Source organism: Gouania willdenowi, chromosome 24 (assembly GCF_900634775.1).
Source record: "Gouania willdenowi chromosome 24, fGouWil2.1, whole genome shotgun sequence".
Lineage (NCBI taxonomy): Eukaryota > Metazoa > Chordata > Actinopteri > Blenniiformes > Gobiesocidae > Gouania > Gouania willdenowi.
Window position 1 is genome coordinate 19618220 of NC_041066.1, and position 18670 is coordinate 19636889.

General features: G+C 36.8%; 1 protein-coding gene across 3 annotated transcripts in view; it reads left to right on the plus strand.

The window, feature by feature from the left end:
- The window catches only part of LOC114457488 (intersectin-2-like), a 39945-nt gene that overhangs the window by 13775 nt on the left and 7500 nt on the right, over positions 1-18670 (plus strand). Inside the window, exons 3-28 of one of the 3 annotated variants that reach the window (XM_028439344.1) lie at positions 37-129; positions 244-307; positions 511-686; positions 1314-1535; positions 2717-2810; positions 3792-3934; positions 4127-4190; positions 4789-4926; positions 5005-5111; positions 5200-5462; positions 6043-6192; positions 6283-6423; positions 6503-6590; positions 6662-6801; positions 7547-7627; positions 8309-8448; positions 8534-9092; positions 10000-10169; positions 10469-10529; positions 11875-12107; positions 12193-12230; positions 12301-12467; positions 13278-13311; positions 13415-13536; positions 16158-16254; positions 16439-16630. In XM_028439344.1, the coding sequence (XP_028295145.1) occupies positions 37-129; positions 244-307; positions 511-686; positions 1314-1535; positions 2717-2810; positions 3792-3934; positions 4127-4190; positions 4789-4926; positions 5005-5111; positions 5200-5462; positions 6043-6192; positions 6283-6423; positions 6503-6590; positions 6662-6801; positions 7547-7627; positions 8309-8448; positions 8534-9092; positions 10000-10169; positions 10469-10529; positions 11875-12107; positions 12193-12230; positions 12301-12467; positions 13278-13311; positions 13415-13536; positions 16158-16254; positions 16439-16630 (3777 nt within the window). The remainder of the gene's footprint in view (positions 1-36; positions 130-243; positions 308-510; positions 687-1313; positions 1536-2716; positions 2811-3791; positions 3935-4126; positions 4191-4788; positions 4927-5004; positions 5112-5199; positions 5463-6042; positions 6193-6282; positions 6424-6502; positions 6591-6661; positions 6802-7546; positions 7628-8308; positions 8449-8533; positions 9093-9999; positions 10170-10468; positions 10530-11874; positions 12108-12192; positions 12231-12300; positions 12468-13277; positions 13312-13414; positions 13537-16157; positions 16255-16438; positions 16631-18670) is intronic. The other 2 variants (XM_028439345.1, XM_028439346.1) reach the window with 2 other exon arrangements.

Here is an 18670-nt window from a genome sequence, read left to right on the forward strand (position 1 = left end):
GATTTAAACAAATGCCAACTGTTTGTTGTTTCCCAGGTGGAGTGAACGTGTGGTCCATCACTCCTGAGGAGCGGGGTAAACATGACAAACAGTTTGATACCCTTGCCCCTATTCTTGGCTATGTCTCAGGTAGATCACTTTTACAAGGCGTATCGAGTCTAGACTCCTGAATAAATCGTAGTTGTGTCATTTCACGTAATAATGTAGCTTCTCTGATTTGTTGTGATATTTCTGTGTTTGTAGGAGAACAGGCACGAAAGTTCTTTCTCCAGTCAGGCCTGCCTGCTTCTGTCCTAGCTGACATTTGGTAATTACCCTTTGAAAACTCTTATCTATCTTATTTAGAATTACTGGGATATGAATTCTGGGTAAGTAGGTCTCAGCTGTTGGTTACTTTGGTACTTTGGCCCTGAGTGTCTGTGCTAGATTTAGAAAAGTGCCTCCTTACACTTTGCTGTAAGCCGATCATGCATTGCAGCAGTTGAGTTTATTCTATTTTTTTTGTTATAGGAACTTGGCTGACATGGACGGTGATGGGAAAATGGACAGACTGGAGTTTTCCATTGCTATGAAGCTCATTAAACTGAAGCTTCAGGGTAGAAACTTGCCCTCTGCTTTGCCGATCATCATGAAGCAGCTTCCAGCGTCAAACTCTGGCTCTTCTTTCCCTTCATCAGCCCGATTTGGTAACAAGCTTTTCCTTCTGTGTTCAAACACATCTCCCTCGCATTCTAGCATCTAAGATCAATCAATCAATATCTTTTTTTTTAACCAGGTAAAAAAACATTGAAGTTTAAAAACCTCTTTTACAAGTGTGACCTGGCCAAAAAACAGAATGGTTGCAGCAAAAACACACACAAAACACAAATAAAATGTGGTCACTCACTGTAGGAGAGCAAGAGTGAGGTATACATGTTTAGATAACACAGTCACATGATCCAATTGAGCTTATTTCTCTCTCTTGTATAGTTAATGTGTCAATTTTAAGTCCTTCTGCACATCATTCCAGGTAGATGGGGCAGAAAATCTAAAGGCCCTTTTGCACAGTTCAATTCAGTAAGATGTTTTGTTTGGTTTCATAGTATGAAAAATAAAGACATATTGCTATACAAAACATGTTTGCCTGTTTTTGATACCATTGAAAGAGTTAACTAACGCAGAAAATCACTGTTACTCCTTCATAAAATTACACAAAAATTAAATAAAAATTAGCTCCTTTTTGGAATAACATTCACATCCATTTGTCTTCTAATACAGTGTTGTTGTTGTTGTTGTTGTTCTAATGCTAACCACCATGTGTTTCCCCCTCTCAGGAATGGGCTCAATGCCAAACCTGTCAGTCAATCTGCCATCAATGTCTACTATGTCCACCATGCCCATTTTAACACCCATCCAAGCTAACAACACAATGCGGCCCATGCAACCACTGCTGCCAACACCGATGAGTCTCTCCCTCATCCACACGTTCGGAAACTCTGGGCTCTGCAATGGCAGCATCAGCCTGCTCGCCCCACCACTCCTTTCCAACAACGCAGGTCGGTTCTGCTGTGGAACCCGCGCCAAATAGATTTATGTTAATAATGCATTTTAATGACCATTAGAGTTGCTTCAGGATGGAATGGATTAAGATAAATAAAGGATACGATTTGACCAATTGGACATACAGAAAAATCTCAAAATTCAAGATGATTGACAGCAGATACATTTTTTGTTAAATAAATAACAGTATAAATGAATATATTAGTAGGCATGAAAAAAAACAGTGTCATATATTCCCTATTATTGTATTTATTCCTAACAGTATTTGTTTCACAGAATGTCAAAGCTAAAATGTAAAAAAGTGCCAAACAAAATTTATGTAACACCGTTTAGAACTAAAAAGGCAGCAGCTCATAATTGAAATGACAATTGTTGTAATGGTTTCAGTGAAAGCATTATGCTTCATATTATGGTCGGCCATTTGTGTGTTGTGGTGAGGATTCCAGTCATGGCTGCACTTTATCGTCTCCCTTTCCTGAGGTTTTTATTCATCTTGCCTAGTCTACATATGTTGTAATTAACATGATGTGTGTCTGATACAGTAAATGTGTCTTTTAAAGGGAAAACATATTCCTTTGTTTAAGCGATTAGTGATAGAAAATGATCTCAGGTGTCTGTTCACATTTGATGTTTCTCACTCCAACAGTTCAGGTCTCTCTTCATCTTTCACCTCCATTAAAAGTTGTACGGTTGCTCTCTTTGATCTTTGTCAGCTTCAGCACAGATTTCAGTAGTAGAGTGTAAAAGATAATTTGATTAAGTGTGGATTTAGTTCGTTATATGAAGATCCCTTGCTATTTATCTCTCCTTAATATCCATGATGTAAGCATATCTTTGTAATCTCTGAATAATTCCTTAGTGCGTGGCTGCAGAAGGATTCAATATTCCTGTCTTTAGTTACATAACCTTGATGCTCTCATTCTGTCCTGTGCAATTACACTATAAAGAGATACGATTAGATATTCAAGGACAGTTTTGCTTTAGTTCTAAACATGTTAGGGATTCATTTATCTCTGGGGAAATGCATTTTATATTTATCATGGTAAAATCACTTAGCTTAAGAATTATATCAGTTCAAACACATTGTCCCTTATGAAGTGGGAGTGAAGTGCAAAGGTGCAGCACTGTTTGTTTTTGTTGTTGTTGTCAATGTAACAGTGTATTTTGGTATCCATAGGCCTTCCTCTTTCTGGCTTCTCCTCTCCAATGAACTTCTCTCCTAGCACTGGCATGTCAAAGGCCAACTCCCTCCTGGACCTTGGATCCAGCAGGTAAGAATACATGAGAACACAATATGAAGTTAAAATGAGAGGTAAAGCCTCACTGAACTATAAACAGGAGTGTAAGTTAAGACTTTGGGAGCTTTGTTTAGCTTCAGGTAAAACCTTGTTTCAATGATTATCCAAAAACCCTCAACATTTTGTGTGTGTGTTTTTTTTAAGTTATTTATCTTTGTACATTACTATACAGAGTTGTGTATGCATACATGGTTCTAACCCTAGCTCAAATTGGTTGCGAGGTGAGGTACACCCTCAAAAGGAAGCATTCACACACTATTTTATGTTGAATAGTTGTATAATTGACATAAAATTTATGTTTTTGAACTTTGGGTGGGGAAAAAAGTTAAAAAGCAAGGAAGGAAGCAAGAGTTCTCAGAGAAAACTCTCACTGGTTTGGGGGTAGTGAAATAACTCCAGGCAGAAATGTTGTAGGTCTCCAAAGGTAAAGAAATTGATCCAGAACTGAAGGGCTTCTTATTGTTGTCCCAGTATTTAAGGGTGAAGTCTAGAGGAGATCCAAACTAAATACATACAACTGAGTATACAACTGAATATGAAAAACTGATAATAAAACACAAAAAGCACCCAGGACCATGACAGCCATGAGGCAGAAATGCTCATACTCTTCTGTGTGTTTTTTGGATTATTTTCGACTAGTCATGTGCGTCTCACAAATTGCATAAATACCTCAGTAATGAGTTGTTGGGGCAAACAGAATCTCTGATTTGCGTAATCCAAGATTATATATTCTACATGAGTATGCAATGCAGTCTTTTCTCTTCTGTGTGGTCATTTGCATCATCTTCCTCTACAACTAATTATAGGAGCTGAGCAATGGCACCAAGGAGACACAAAGCAATTTGTGGGTTGAATGTGAGGAGAAAAGAAAATGCTGACCACATCTTATGAGTGTGCTAATTCCCCACAGTCTGTGATTTTCATTCATTAACATGCATTGTTCTATTTTTGTAGTTCAAATTCTTCCTCAACCACATCACTGGCAAGCAACTCGCCAAAGACGGGCACAAATGATTGGGCCGTTCCACAGGCCTCACGACTCAAGTACCGTCAGCAGTTCAACACGCTAGACAAGCTCATGAGTGGCTACCTGTCAGGTACACACACACACACACACACACACACACACACACACACACACACACACACACACACACAAAGCCCACTTTGGGTCAATGTTCCTTTACAATCTTACAATCACTCTTCGCCCCTCTTAACAAATCTTGGAAATCAAGCTGCTGGGAAGTTTTCCAGGATCCAAGGTTTTTATTTTTCATTTATTTTTGTAGGACCTCAAGTAAGAAATGCTCTGATGGCGTCAAACCTGACCCAGACTCAGCTCGCTACCATATGGTGAGTAGCGTTTAGCAGAGGTGTAAAGAGTACTGATATATCTTACTCAAATAGAAGTACTGTTACTTGATTGAAATTGGCCTCAAGTACAAGTACAAGTAAGTCCTACATAAAATAATCAAGTAAAAGTTAAAAGTAGCTCAATTAAAAAGTACTCAAATTAATCGTTTATCTTGATACGTTTCCACAATTGGAACTTCATTTATTTTCCACAAAGGCATCTGTATAAAATACAAGGATTTTCAAAAAAACATTTTTTAAATATAATATCACCAATGAATTAGATAAAAATAAAATAAAAATATTTACAAAAAATAACAATTTACTCTGTAATGGTTGGGTGTAGAAATCTAACAAATTACTTATTTTAAAACATACTTAAGTACAAGTAAAATTACTGATTTAGAAATATACTGAAAAAAGTACAAGTACACTAAAAAATAACTCAATTACAGTAATGTGAGTACTTGTTGTAATCCATTACTTTCACCTCTGGTATTTAAAGTCAAATTGATTCAGAGTGAGAGTGATGTATATCTTTATCTGTGTGGTGGTGGTGGTGGTGGTGGTGGTGGTGGTGGTGGTATTTTATCTGTAGGTCGCTGGCAGATGTGAACAAGGATGGTCAACTGCTGGCTGACGAGTTCATTCTGGCCATGCACTTGGTGGACATGGCTAAGACGGGTCACCCTCTACCCCTCACACTGCCACAAGACCTGGTACCCCCCTCCCTCAGGTAACACACAACCACATGCAACTTAAATGAAATATAATAATGATAAACAATATATACATTTCCACTTTCTTTTATCAGAGGAGGATCTAAGCCCAGTGAACTTGTTAATGGAACCAGTCCCAGTGTAACTCCCTCTTTAATTGACATAATGGAGACAGAAGCTACACAAAAGAACAAAAGCAGTGGTATGATTTTATAAACTCTGCATGTTCTGTTATGGTTCAAATCTTCTGTACCACTTCCTTACAGATCTATTTTTTTTCTTGTTCTCAGTTTCATTTGAGGACAAACTAAAGGAGAATTTTGCCCGAGGCAGCGCAGAGCTGGAGAAACGCCGACTGACACTGGAGCAGGAGCAGAGGAAAGAAAGGGAGAAAAGAGCCAGAGAGGAAAAGGAGGCTCATGAACGGAGGGAAAGGGAGGCCAGGGAGCAGGAGAATCGACGGAGGCTGGAGGAGGAGAGGTGGCTGGAGAGGCAAAGGGAGATGGAGAGGCAAAGGAATGAAGAGAGGCTTCGAGAACTAGAGAGGAAAGAGGTGTGTCCCTCGTCTACAGAAAATCCTTGCGTTTTTAAAAATACATCTTATATATTGTATCATTTTATATATAACATACCACTGACCATAGACCAATCTTTTGTTACAATGTTTCAGAGAAAATAAACATTTAAAATTGAATTAAAGGTTAATTTAATGCTAAAACTTTATCAGCAGTATTTGACTTTACTATACTAACTACATATGTGTATTTATCTTTGTGAGTTTGAATCCTGGAAAGTAAATCAGAGCTCATTGGTAACTAGAGCTCCTGACGGCACCACACATGGTCTATGCGTGCTACCTGTGCCTGTGGGCACCGTGTTGGTGACCCCTGCCCTAAAGGGCCGGAATTGGCCCCTGAGCCTTGGGTTTGACACGTGTACTAAGTCAATGATTGCCCAATTTATTCACACAGCTTCTTCATCATGACTTTTATCTTTAACACTGAGTCGTTGCATTATTTATTTGGATAATGGACACTGCACGTTTGTTATCTTGCTTGTTTTTTTCTCATCCAATTAGATCAATTGATTTTGAACCCTTAATTTTCTGTATTTCACTTATTTTGCATTTTCAGGCAGCAAAACTAGAGATGGAGCGTCAGAGGAGGGAGGAGTGGGAGTGTGGCAGAAGAGAAGAGCTAAGCAGGAAGAGAGAGGGGGAGCAGGAGGAGATCTTCCAACTCAGAGCAAGAAAAAGGAGTCTGGAATTGGAGCTGGAAGCAGTGGTGAGACAGTGGAATTGTTTCATACTTTGAAAAATGGTTTTGTCAGTTTGATATTCAAGATTCAGTAAAATGAGTAACGTAATTCCACAGGGCAACAAACACAAGCAGATCTCAGATTGCCTCCGCGACGCTCAGAGCAAAAGGCGGATTCAGAAGGCCGAGGTGGACCTGATCAATCAGAAGAGGGATGCACGCATTGCTGAGATCAATACTCTTCAACTAGAGTTTGAGGTTTAGGAATATTCATTCTTTGGTTTCTTCTTGGTCAAAACATGTTTTTGATATTTTAAAGTTGATTATTTACTATCAGGACTGGCAAAGGAAGCTCTCTCAGCTGGTTCCAGAGCAACAGAAGCTGACGGAGGAACTGCACAACATCAGCCTGAAGAAAATACATTGTGCGTCATTTGCAACGCTTTTACGCCACATTATCTAATCATCCACTAAACCTTTCTTTAATGTTTCACAGCGGGGACTTTGACTTCTATGATGGGGAGTGTGTCAGAGAAGGGTTTGACCTGCCGGAGGCTGAAGGGCCAGCTTGATATCCTTGAACAGGAGACAACAGACAAGCTGGCCCAGATGGAGCAGTACAAAAAGGAACTACAGGTAGATCTGGACGCTAGACTATAAAGGAATTTCATAAATTGTAGTTTCTCTACTAAAAGATTATAAAGTTGTTGAACTTTTTCAACTCTTGCCAGAACAGCCAATTTAGCCAAAGTGTATAAATACAGGATTTAGGAAGTTAACCCAGTTTTCCATAGGGATAAGTCACCTGATACTTTGGATGTTTGATAAAAAAAAGTCTAACCTTAAAGAAAAATGGCAATACTTAATCATTGTCAAAAAATTAGTCCTGGTTGTGTCGAATACTAACTGTAGTAGTAACAAAAGTGACACCACAGCAAGATTCTGAATCCCAGCTTTGCATTACCCTGAACAATATCCAGAAATCTTGTCTAACTGGTCCCAACACTAGAGTTTAACCCTCAGGTGAGGCAAAATAAAACCTCACTCCCTAAGTATTGTTTTCTTGTATATGGGGTAACCCAATATTTGGGTGAAATGATGTCATGCCTGTAACAATCTAGTGAAACTAACTCCTGTTTATGAGCTTTAGCGTGTCATTTGCTGCTTTTAAAGCCTTAACCTTTAGTTTTTTTTCTCTTCTTTGTCTTTCTCTTCTTCTGCTACCTGGATGTTTTTCTTATTGTTCTCATCATGGCCTTTTTCGTCTGAAATACTTCCAATAACACATCTCTATCACATCTCTCGTTTGATATATCCATACTGTGCAATGCACCCTCTGTCTACCTCCCTTTCCGTCGCTGTGCTCTGCGTTTGTTTCTAGCATGAGGACATGGACGACTGCGTCCTCCGAGGTCTTCTGTCCCTGCTGGCCTGCCTCAGTCAGCTTTTCATTCTCATGAAGGTTATTCTTGGCAGTAAATTCTAACTCTATGTTTTTAACTTTTATTTTTTAAACCATCTCCCCTTAGTATTTCTTTTTTACTTTGTTGTTTTACACTTTGCCTTTGCTTGTCTTCTCATCATCCAACTGTGATTTAGATATTTCATTATCTTCTCATTCTTTTTTTGTGTGTTTTAAGTTATTATTAAATGCAGTTCAGTTTTGGTACAATGTCCATAATTTTTGTATTTCTGGTATCTTTTGGAGATATTGGATCCACTTTGGGTTCTTTTCTGCTTTATCAGGACGCACCTTTGGGGTAAAACCACACAGACCCACATGCATGCACACATACACACACACGCATGCGTGCACACACACACACACACACACACACACACAAAACAAACAGAGAAAGACTTAGAATACTCAAACTCCTGTTAAAAAAAGTATCTTGAACAAACACAGCATACATCTGCATGTGTTTCAAACATTAGCCACTTTATGAAATACATTTTCCACTTTTCTGTTGAACACCCATTTCTCCACAGTAGTGCCTTTTTTGTAGTTATCAAGGTGCTTAAAATTAAACATTTGGTGGTGTAAAGTTCCTTGATAATTTGGAAACTCTAAAAGTAAAGTAACGTGTACAAGCTACAGAACTCTGACTTAAAGTTTTATTATATTTTGTCACTACATCAGGAGCTGAGAGAAAAGAAGGTGAAACAGCAGGCTGTACTAGATGATCTATACAGAGTCAAAGAGGAGAAGTTAAAGGAGCTCCAGAGACGCAGAGAAGAGGAAAATGAGAGGAGGAAGAGAGAAAAAGAAGCAGCACTCAGGTGAATCTGAGAGAACATCCATTCTGTCCTGTTTTTGTGTACACAGTGAATTTTAATCTCAAAATTTTGCATTTATTTGACACAGGGCAGCAGAGCAAGAAAAAAGAGAGCAGGAACAAAGAGAGCAAGAGAGAAAGGAGCAAGAGAGGAGAGAAGAAGAGAGGAGAGAACAAGAACGGAGAGAACAAGAACGGAGAGAACAAGAACGGAGGGAGCAAGAACGGAGAGAACAAGAACGGCGGGAGCAAGAACGGAGAGAACAAGAACGGCGGGAGCAAGAACGAAGAGAACAAGAAAGGAGAGAACGAGAAGAAGAGGAGGCCCGACAACTAAGGCTTCAGGAGGAAAGAAAGGCAAGGCTCAGGGAGGAAGAGGAGGAGAGAGAGGCACAGGCTCGCCTTCGAGCCATCCAGGAGAAGATGCAAGAGGAAGAGCGAAGGAGAGCAGAAGAGGCAGAGCAGAAGAGGATGAGGGAGGTTGAAGAAGAGAGGAAACAAAAAGAGATGGAGGAGGAGAAGACGAGAAAAGAAGAGCAGGAGAGAAAACCACAGATGGCGTTAAATCTAACGACATACAAAGCCTTGTATTCATTTGTTGCTCGCAACGCAGACGAACTGAGTATAGACGCAGACTGTCTCATAAAGGTATAGTACACACAGTCATCATACACTTATCTATTGGTTAGGGGTTTATTTGCAAAAAACATTCTTTCAAAAAACCGACACATTTTTTTAAACTTTTGTTTATAGTTGATATAAGATTTCTGCATATATAATCACCAATTAACAAAGGTGAGATTAAAATGAAAAGTGAAGCAAAAATAAGTTTTGGTTTTTTGGGGTGACAATCAATGTAACTATTATATTTTGGATAAAAATATAAGTCTAGTGTGACAGTTTTCACATTAATAATTCAGCATTAGAGTATCGATCATTTTCATTGGCCCCATGCGTTATGTATTTTATGCTCCAGGAACTCTAGTCAAAGTAATGCAACATCAAACAAAAACTCAATAATCACTTCTCAGATGAAGTCAACTAGAAACTAAAGTAACTTTGTCATCTGTATTCTTTTACCTACAATAACTACAGTTAACGTAAATAATGCTAGTGCTATGAGGGATTAAGCAATAACAGAATATAATGGCACATTGTGATTATCTTGTTTTTTGGATTCATTCAGGTTATTGCTTTTAATGCTATGTTTATGAATTATGCACTGATTGGATGGCATTTTAATTTTGTTGGAAATGTTTTACAATGACAGTAAAGATATTAACAGACCATCATTAGCTCATTGTCTTTGAAATTACGGTATTTGTTAAATTTACCGTATGCACTTTACTGCCAGAAACATATTAAAAATCAGAATGTGTGAGGTAGCAAAGCAGAAAGCGGAGCAATGGTAAACTTTAAGAAAAAAACTTTGAAATATTAAGAAAATAAAAACCTTTTTTATTAAAACCTGTCATAGTTTTTCTTTGCATAAGATTGCTGTGAAGCCTGTTAATGTGTTTATGTGCAATCTTTGATTGTGTTTGGACCAATGCAGGTGGACGAGGACACTGTTGGGGAGCCTGGGTGGTTGTGTGGTAGTTATCGTGGAAACAGGGGCTGGTTTCCACAGATTTATGCAGAGAAATGCACTGCTGCATCCGCTATTGAGAACGCACCTACATCACATGGAGTAAGATCCTGTCTGCCACCACCCCTCAACTCCAGGTCAGAGGAAACATGATCAGGCCTTATTTTTTGGTGATTCTGTTTCTAGGTTAAGTTAACTATAATTAGTGTTGGTTGAAATTAGGTCAACTTGGTGAGATTTAATTTTACATTGCGTGAGTGTAATATATTCTGCTTAATAGTGTGCAGTATTTTATTTTATTTTTTAATGAAAGCGTAATGTTTATTGTGAGTCCAAAGCATAAAAAACATGTTTGTATTTATAATTTTAATGCAAATGTTTTGTTTGGTTGTTGTTACTGGTTTAATGATCTTATTATCCTCCTGTTTTCTCTCAGGGACATTGATGTGAAGGAAACAAATGTGAGCTCAATAGCTACACTGTCAGATACTCCTGAGGTAAGCACAGTACATTGTTATTCTTTTCTTTTTTGTGCTGCTTCTGCTCTTTATTGTCCTAACTTCCATATGCACAGACACAAACACACGGTGTTTAAATACAGTGAACATTATTATTATTTGGTAGATTTAGAATTTTGCTATTGGTCATAACATGTTATTTGTGTAGTATTTAAACAATCTAAGTGATGAAAATACTGTAATTAAAGCAATATTGCAATAATTTAATGATATTATTTTTTGGAATGGCCACTTTATTAATTATATTGACTGATTTGACTTTTACCTATTATTATACCAACCTACTATTGGCTGATAAACATAACAAATATACAGTGTTAAAGTGTTTCTGCAGACAGAAGCATGTCATTTGAGTGATGGCCTGTTTTGACAAACCAAAATGTATTAGCACTGACCTATACAATTTCACAATAAAAGCCCAAAAATGCGACAAAAAATAGTTTTGTTAATATTGTTTTATTGTACAATACTGAAATATTTATTATATAATTTAAGTTTTTTACATAACAGATATGACTCTCTATAGTAGGTCCAAATTAGGAAGAATCATCTGGTGTTTATAAAAATATCGACTCTTATTTATTTTATTAATTAATTTATTTATTTATTTATTTATTTATTTATTTTTTTTTGAGCAATTTAATACAAACAGAAAAGCTTTTGTAGTATGTATACATACATTTTTCCATTTGTAGCCTACATGGCTAATATACACAATATGTATTAACATAAATAATGTAAATAAACATAAATACACTACTCAAAAGGGAGTGGGACGAAGTCGCCCCCATTTTTCAAAACTTATGTTCCTGACATTTTCATCGTTACATACATCAATTAATATTATCTACATACACAAGGCTGATAGACATGCGTACTTCCACAAAATCTTTGATGACAATAAACATGTTTGATCTTATCGCTTTTCCTCAGCTTTATATTTTGAGAACATAAATTGTTTGTACATTTAAATATATGAAAACTTTTGCTTTAATATATGACTGTCAATTTTTTCACTACCCCTAGTAAAAATGGTTTAATGTTTGCATTGAAGGAATAAATAACTGTAAATGAGGCTGGCTGAGATAATCCAATTCAATTCTAAATAGCATTGCTTGTTTTCAACCTACTTGACATTCCCACAATTAAATATTAGCAACTTAGCAACATTTAGCTTTTCTTTCCTATGGTTTTTCCTGTATCTGTTTCTCTTTTTTGACTAACATTTTTGTACATTTGTTCATTGTTTCATATCCTTCTGCACATCCTCATGCCGTCATCATTTGACACCATGACGATGCTCCTCCTATGTTCTTACCACCAGTCCTCGCTTACGTTGCTGGCTCGGGCCATCTCTTCCTGGTCCGCCTCGACCGAAGCTCACCTCAAACTTTTCTCGTGTGCGGGCGATACCGTCACCACTCTGCTGAGTTTTTCTCAGGGGGACCTCATCAGTGTGCTGCAGCAGAGGGACGACTGGTGGCTGGGACAAATCAATGGGACGCAAGGATGGTTCCCCAAAAGTTACGTCACCTTGGAGACAAGTGCCTGCACAGAGTAGGATGACACGCATAAAAGCAAACACACACGTTAGAGATGATGACATGTCACAATTTGTTGTTTGTTTGTTTGTTTTTTGTAGTGTGGATGCATTTGACACAGCTGACGTTCATCTAGAAGGTGAGTAAACTTTAATCAGTCATTATTTAATCTACTGTTTCTTGCCTGATGATTTTTTTTTCTGGACCAGAGTATGTGGCCCTGTACACATATGAGAGCCCTGAGGTGGGGGACCTGACTTTTGTGGAAGGAGACGTTGTCATAGTGACAGAGAAGGAAGGCGAGTGGTGGCGAGGATGCATCGGGGACCAAACTGGGGTGTTCCCATCCAACTATGTTCGACCCGTAGAGCCCGAGGTAAAATTATCATTTCTTTGATGAAATTTCCTAAAGTGAATGTCAGGGTTGGGGTCAATTATAATTGTAATTGCATAATTGGTCTTTATTTACAATTATGACATAATTATAATTTTAATCGTAATTGAAAAAACATGTTGCTATTGTATCATAATTGAGTTCAGATAATTGACTTTGTATTAGTAAATGCTATAAAAACTGTCAATTACAATGTAATTAAATGCAAAACTGGGGAACCATGTAACACCTCTTCTATGGCTTACATATATGTAGTTAACAATTATTAAAATGTGTTTCACATGCATTTTACCTGTTAGTTCTCTTGAGGATCATTTTTAACATTAAAAAAAAGTTAAATTCTAGGGGTATACTGACAGAAAAAAAGGCTCAGACCTCAGGCTACAACCAAACTATTAATACCAATATTTGCATTGATTAGGAAGCCTAATAAGGCAACCAAGAGATGAAAAATAAATTGGACGATAGAGAATATTTCTTAGAGTATTTTACAGCTGATTTAAGACGTGTTAAACTGACCATTGTCATAAGAGATGCTAACAGAAGGCTAACACAAGAGGAAGGTTAAGTTTTATGGGCTTATTTATTAAGGGCTCAGTAATTGTAATTAATTGTAATTGACTTTCAGGGGAAAAATAATAATTGCAATTTTAATTGTAAATGGAAAAAATGCTGGTCACTGTCATCATAATTGAGTAGTAATTGAACCTTGATAATTGGAGACGTAATTGTAATTTAAAAATGTAATGGACCCCGACCACCGTTGAATGTGTTTCCCTTTGAAACATTCAGGCATCACGACTGGGAACTCTCGCTAAAAAGCCTGGTGAGAATAACACACACTTCACACACACCAATAGATGCCATCTACTCAATTTCTTGTCGATTACCAGCTCTCTATTGCGTGTCTATTTTTATGCGGTCAACAGAGATCGCTCAGGCCGTCACTACTGCCAAGTCTCCCATGATGCACCAGCTTGGTCTGTCACCAGGACAACTGATCGTGGTCCTGGCCAAGAACTCCACTGGCTGGTGGCTTGGAGAACTGCAGGTTTGTTACTAGAAGCCTCTTAAACAATTAAAACAATGTTATAATTTTTTTCTGTGTGTGATTTAACTTCAAAGTCAAATCAAACACTTCCTTTTTAATGGATTTCCCCTGTAATGATAGGAGTATTTAATATTTCACACTGCAGGTACAGTTCTTTTTCTATGTGAAAGGAGCCAATATGAAGTAGTCGTGGTTTGTTCGTTATGTCACGTAAAGACAAAAATAAATGTATCAGTAAATAAACAGAGAGAGAGAGAAAAAAGACAACCCAGAATTACAAAAGAAAAATATAATTAAAACATCTGATACTAAATGTATATACATGATAGAAAAGGAGTGAAAGGAATGATTAACTTTTATCTGTATGTATTAGACTCTCTCTGATTTTGGTAAAGTTATTTAAACCAAAAGGAACTTTTTTAAATAATATTGTGTTGTGTATTTGTCAAAATTAAATTTATATACTGTATATATTTTTGAAAAAAAATAACAATTCTCGCCATTATTTGTAAACTTGACAATAGATCTTTTTAATGTATTTATTTTTTAGATTTAAATAAGTGTGCTGATGAAAATTATGGTCTCCTTACATCAGTGTTTTTCAACCTTGGGGTCGTGACCCTATGCTGGGTCACCTGAAATGTCTAGTAACTGATTTTTAAAAATGACTGATTCAAATTGTATTATTATTATTATTATTATTATTATTATTATTATTATTATCAAAACACTACACATAATCTCAAATAATTGTACTTTATACTTTCTCAAATAGTATAAAAATATCTTAGCTAGTTCATCTTGTAACTCTGTGCACTATTTTGTAACAGTAAAATAAACAAAAACTAATTCTGGAGAAAAAATGTTAGAAATGGGGTTGTCATAAATTAGTGATATAAAAATGGGGTCATGACCTGAAAAAGGTTGAGAAGAACCATTTATGTTCAACACCTGTTCAAACAAATCAGCATTTTGATTCTTTTTGCACCATAAATGTGTTTTTCACTGCTGGTCATTAAGGTAAGGGATGAGGGATAAGGTACAACGGGTGTTTCATGGATGGTCCCGTCTTTAAAAAAAATGTAATTGCAACCACAAAACGTCGATTCATGTTTTCTGTTTGCGCTGAGGCTGCAGCTGTAGTCAGAGCTCCAGCTCATCTGTGCTCATTAATGAGACAGCTGAGTCATCTTGGTTGTGAGACAGCTGAGTCATCTTGATTGTGAGGAGAAAAGCTGTTTAAACCTGTCAAATATAAGAGAAAGTATCCACAGCTCTGGTCTACTACACACTCCCCTAATCAAGATGTTTTTGTCACTACAGGCTTTAGCTGATGTTCATAAAAACAGTGATTTCATTCAACTGTAAAGAGTCTTGTTTCAGTTTGGGTTGGGGTCAATTATAATCAGGGTCGGCTTTCCCGACAGGCAACACCGGCGGCCGCCTAGGGCACCATCTGCTGGAGGGGTGCCAAAATGCACCCCATTATTTTTTTATTCATTTTTTTATATTAATTTAAAAAGGTATAATAAACTTGAAACATGCCGTTTAAAATCACTGTACATGTTTTCTCTTAATTGAATATTAATATTAAAAATATGTGTTCCATATAAATCTATTGTGTTGTTTGCACATTGTGTTATTTGGTTTTAAGGTTTGTGTTACTGATGAGTAAAATCAAGCACGAAAGTAGATATTTTCTTGTACTGAAACTTTTATATCTTGTTTTAACTTTTGATTGCACTATTTTGCATTGCTTTTGTATTTTACATTAAGTAATTTCTTCTGATTATAATTATAATTGCGTAATTGATAATTAATTACAGTTGTGGTGTATTTATATTTGTAATTGTAATTTTAAAAATATGTTGCTGTCATAATCACAATTCAGTTGTAATTGAGTTCAGATAATTGACTTTGCAATTGTAGTTGCCATGAAAATTCCAAAAAAAAATTGTCAATTATAATTTAACGCAAAACTGGGGAACCTTGTTACAGTTCTATGTATAGTTCTACACATGTGTAGTTAACAATTATTAAAAATGTTTTTTATAACAAGCTCTCCCACATTTGACTATTTATTTATTTTTAAATCTACGTGTATACTGTCACAAAAAAGGCCCACATGTCCACATCAAAAATATTAAAACCTACTGTATATATTAATTTATTAGGAATCCTAACAAGGTAACCAATAGATAGGAAAGAAATTAGATGATATATATTTGTTTTCAGTGTATTTCACAGCTGATTTAGGACCTGTTATTATAAGAGATGCTAACAGAAAGCTAACACAAGATGAAGGTTAAATTGAATTAGGTTTTTATTTCAGGCTCAGTGTGATTAATTGTAGTTGAAATTGTGTGATTGAGAAATATAATTGATCAAAAAAAATATTGTAATTTAATTGTAATTGGAAAAAAATGCTGGTCACTGTAATCGTAATTAAATTGTAATTGAACATGGGTGATTGAAAACTTAATTGTAACTGAAAAATGACCCCAACCCTGCCCGTTTCTGTCCACTTTAAAATAAATTAATCAACAAATCTCTTAGTCTGAATTTGAAAGCCGAACAAGCACGGAATTCTCCAGCTCTCACGGGCTTTTGTCTCTCTCCAGGCTCGCGGTAAGAGGCGTCAGAGAGGCTGGTTTCACTCCTCTCACGTCAAGCTCCTCGGCCCCTCCAGCTGCAAGTCATCTCCGTCTCCTTTGCCAGGTAACAACAACAGACCCACTCTCAACAAAACCCCCATGCTGCATTGTTTATTGGACTAAATTATTGACTAAATATGGCTGTATATCTATGTATCCTATTCACTAAACATTCGAATGCGCCAGACTTTTTCAAAATCTATTAATAGGACCATGTCCTCTGTCCCGTTATTACCCTGATTCCTCAGTGTGCCAAGTTATCGCCATGTACGGCTACGCTGCAGCCAATAAGGATGAATTGAGCTTTTCTAAGGGACAGCTGATCAACATCTTGGACAAGACCAACTCTGACTGGTGGAAAGGAGAAGCCGGAGGGGTTATAGGACTCCTGCCGACCAATTACGTGAAGATGACAACAGAATCAGATCCGAGTCAGCAATGTGAGTACACATGGTCTTAAAACGTACGTGATTTCTTTATGTACTAAAGTTCAAGGGAGAAAACAAAAGCTGGACTGTATTTTCCAGTGTAGTACATTGTATCACAATCAACCAGTGCATTCCAACAGTACAGTGGGTGGAGCACAATACTGACTCACAATACGATACATTGTATGTGCATTCCTAACAACTGGTAGATGTAGATACTGCTAACAAAATAATCCACTCTTGTTAACGTTAACCTCTTTATCAATTTCAATCAAAAAAATTACATTATTTATCGGAATTGTTCAACATTTGTGACAACTTTCAACAGGACTTTGTTGTATTTTTGTTTTTGTTTCTTATATACTTTTCATTAGACCGATGGTTCCCAAGTAGAGGTACATGTACCCCTGGGGGTACAGGAGCACAATGTAGGGGGTACTCGGATTTATATTTAAGATAGAAGTTCCTTTTTAGGCAATTTTTTGGACAAATTCACCTCAAACTAACAGCACTATTGCTCAATAAAATATTATATTTTCTTTTAAATTTTCTGAAACATGCTGCAGAGGCCATTTTATCACACTTCTGACAATAGGATACAATAATTAGCTACATTTTACAAAGGATACCATATTTACTGAGTATTGAAGTTGCATGGTACTGTATTTAAAAAAAAATTAAAATTCTTCTCATTGTTTTGAATTTGTAGATTAAGCCTTTAGGAACCAATGTTCAAGACACAATTGGGGCTTTAGGAGAGCCCACTGTTCCACATATTAAAAAGTATATTAAATTATGAACAGGGTATTTATGATATGACTATGGGGTACACATGATTTGACAGAAATGTAAAGGGTGCACACGGGACAAAAAGATTGGGAACCACTGCACTCGACTAAGACTAAATCCAAATGAAGGTAGGATGACATCAAGTATTACACAATTGATCGAGGTTTTTTTGACAAATCAGATCAAGACAAAAATGCTCTTTAATTTTGAAAAATGTGTCCAGTCAGTTGGTTATTTTAAGATAGCTCTAGTTTAGTACATGATGGTAAAGAACGTTAGACATGGGGTTTGTGGACCACACATGGCCACAGTTAGATGACACCAGTTCATAAATGTATACACAAATAATCATCTTCAGACCATTCTCTAAAATCTTTGTAAATACAACTTTGGAAAGATGTTTACTTTCATCACATATTGGTAATATGTGATGAAAGTACCATCATTTGGTAGCCCCAGCTACCATCATTTGCAATAACATCCCCAGAAAACAATTAATAATACACCTGCATGTCAGAGTCCAGCATTATCAATAAAACTATATTAACGTCTGCTGTCTTTCTATTTCTCTTCCATCTTCACTTCCCTTTTCCCGCTCCCTCTCTTCATCTGTCATTGTTTCTGTCTTCTTTTGTAGGACAGTAGTGCTGGCTTCCCTCTCTCCTCCTACCCCCTGCCTGTCCTCAGCTTCTCCCTCCTCTGTCTGTCTGACTGAATCTGAATATCCCTGTAGCGACAGGAAGCTCCGTCGCCTGCAAGAAAACAAAGCCTCCTCTGCACTTTCCAGTCACTCATTTAGGACTGTGGTGTACTTCTCTGTTTAATTCTCTCTTAGACGTCGTCCTTCTTAAACACACTCCTGTGTTCTTTTTCAGTTAGTCATTAATACCTCGCTGCTCTCAACCCTTTTCCTTTTTCTTCCATGATGTTTCAATAACAAATAAAGTGAGAGCATGTGAGGCAGAGGAACATACAGTAGTGTATATACTTGTTTCATCTCTCTAAAACAAAGGCATAAAAAGTTCAGTTTTGCTAAAAAAGAAAAAAAAATGGTGATCATAAAATTTCGGTTACAGTGTAAGTAAAAGTAATATTTAAGTCTGACTGAGATCATATAGTTTTCTAATTTGAGGCTATTACTTAGTGTAATATAGACTATTTTAACAGGGTCATTCATTTTTGCACTAACAACATAAAGGCCTTGCTTTTGGACCAATGTAAAGATACACTGTTGCTTTAACACCACGCGGCTTTGTTTGCTTC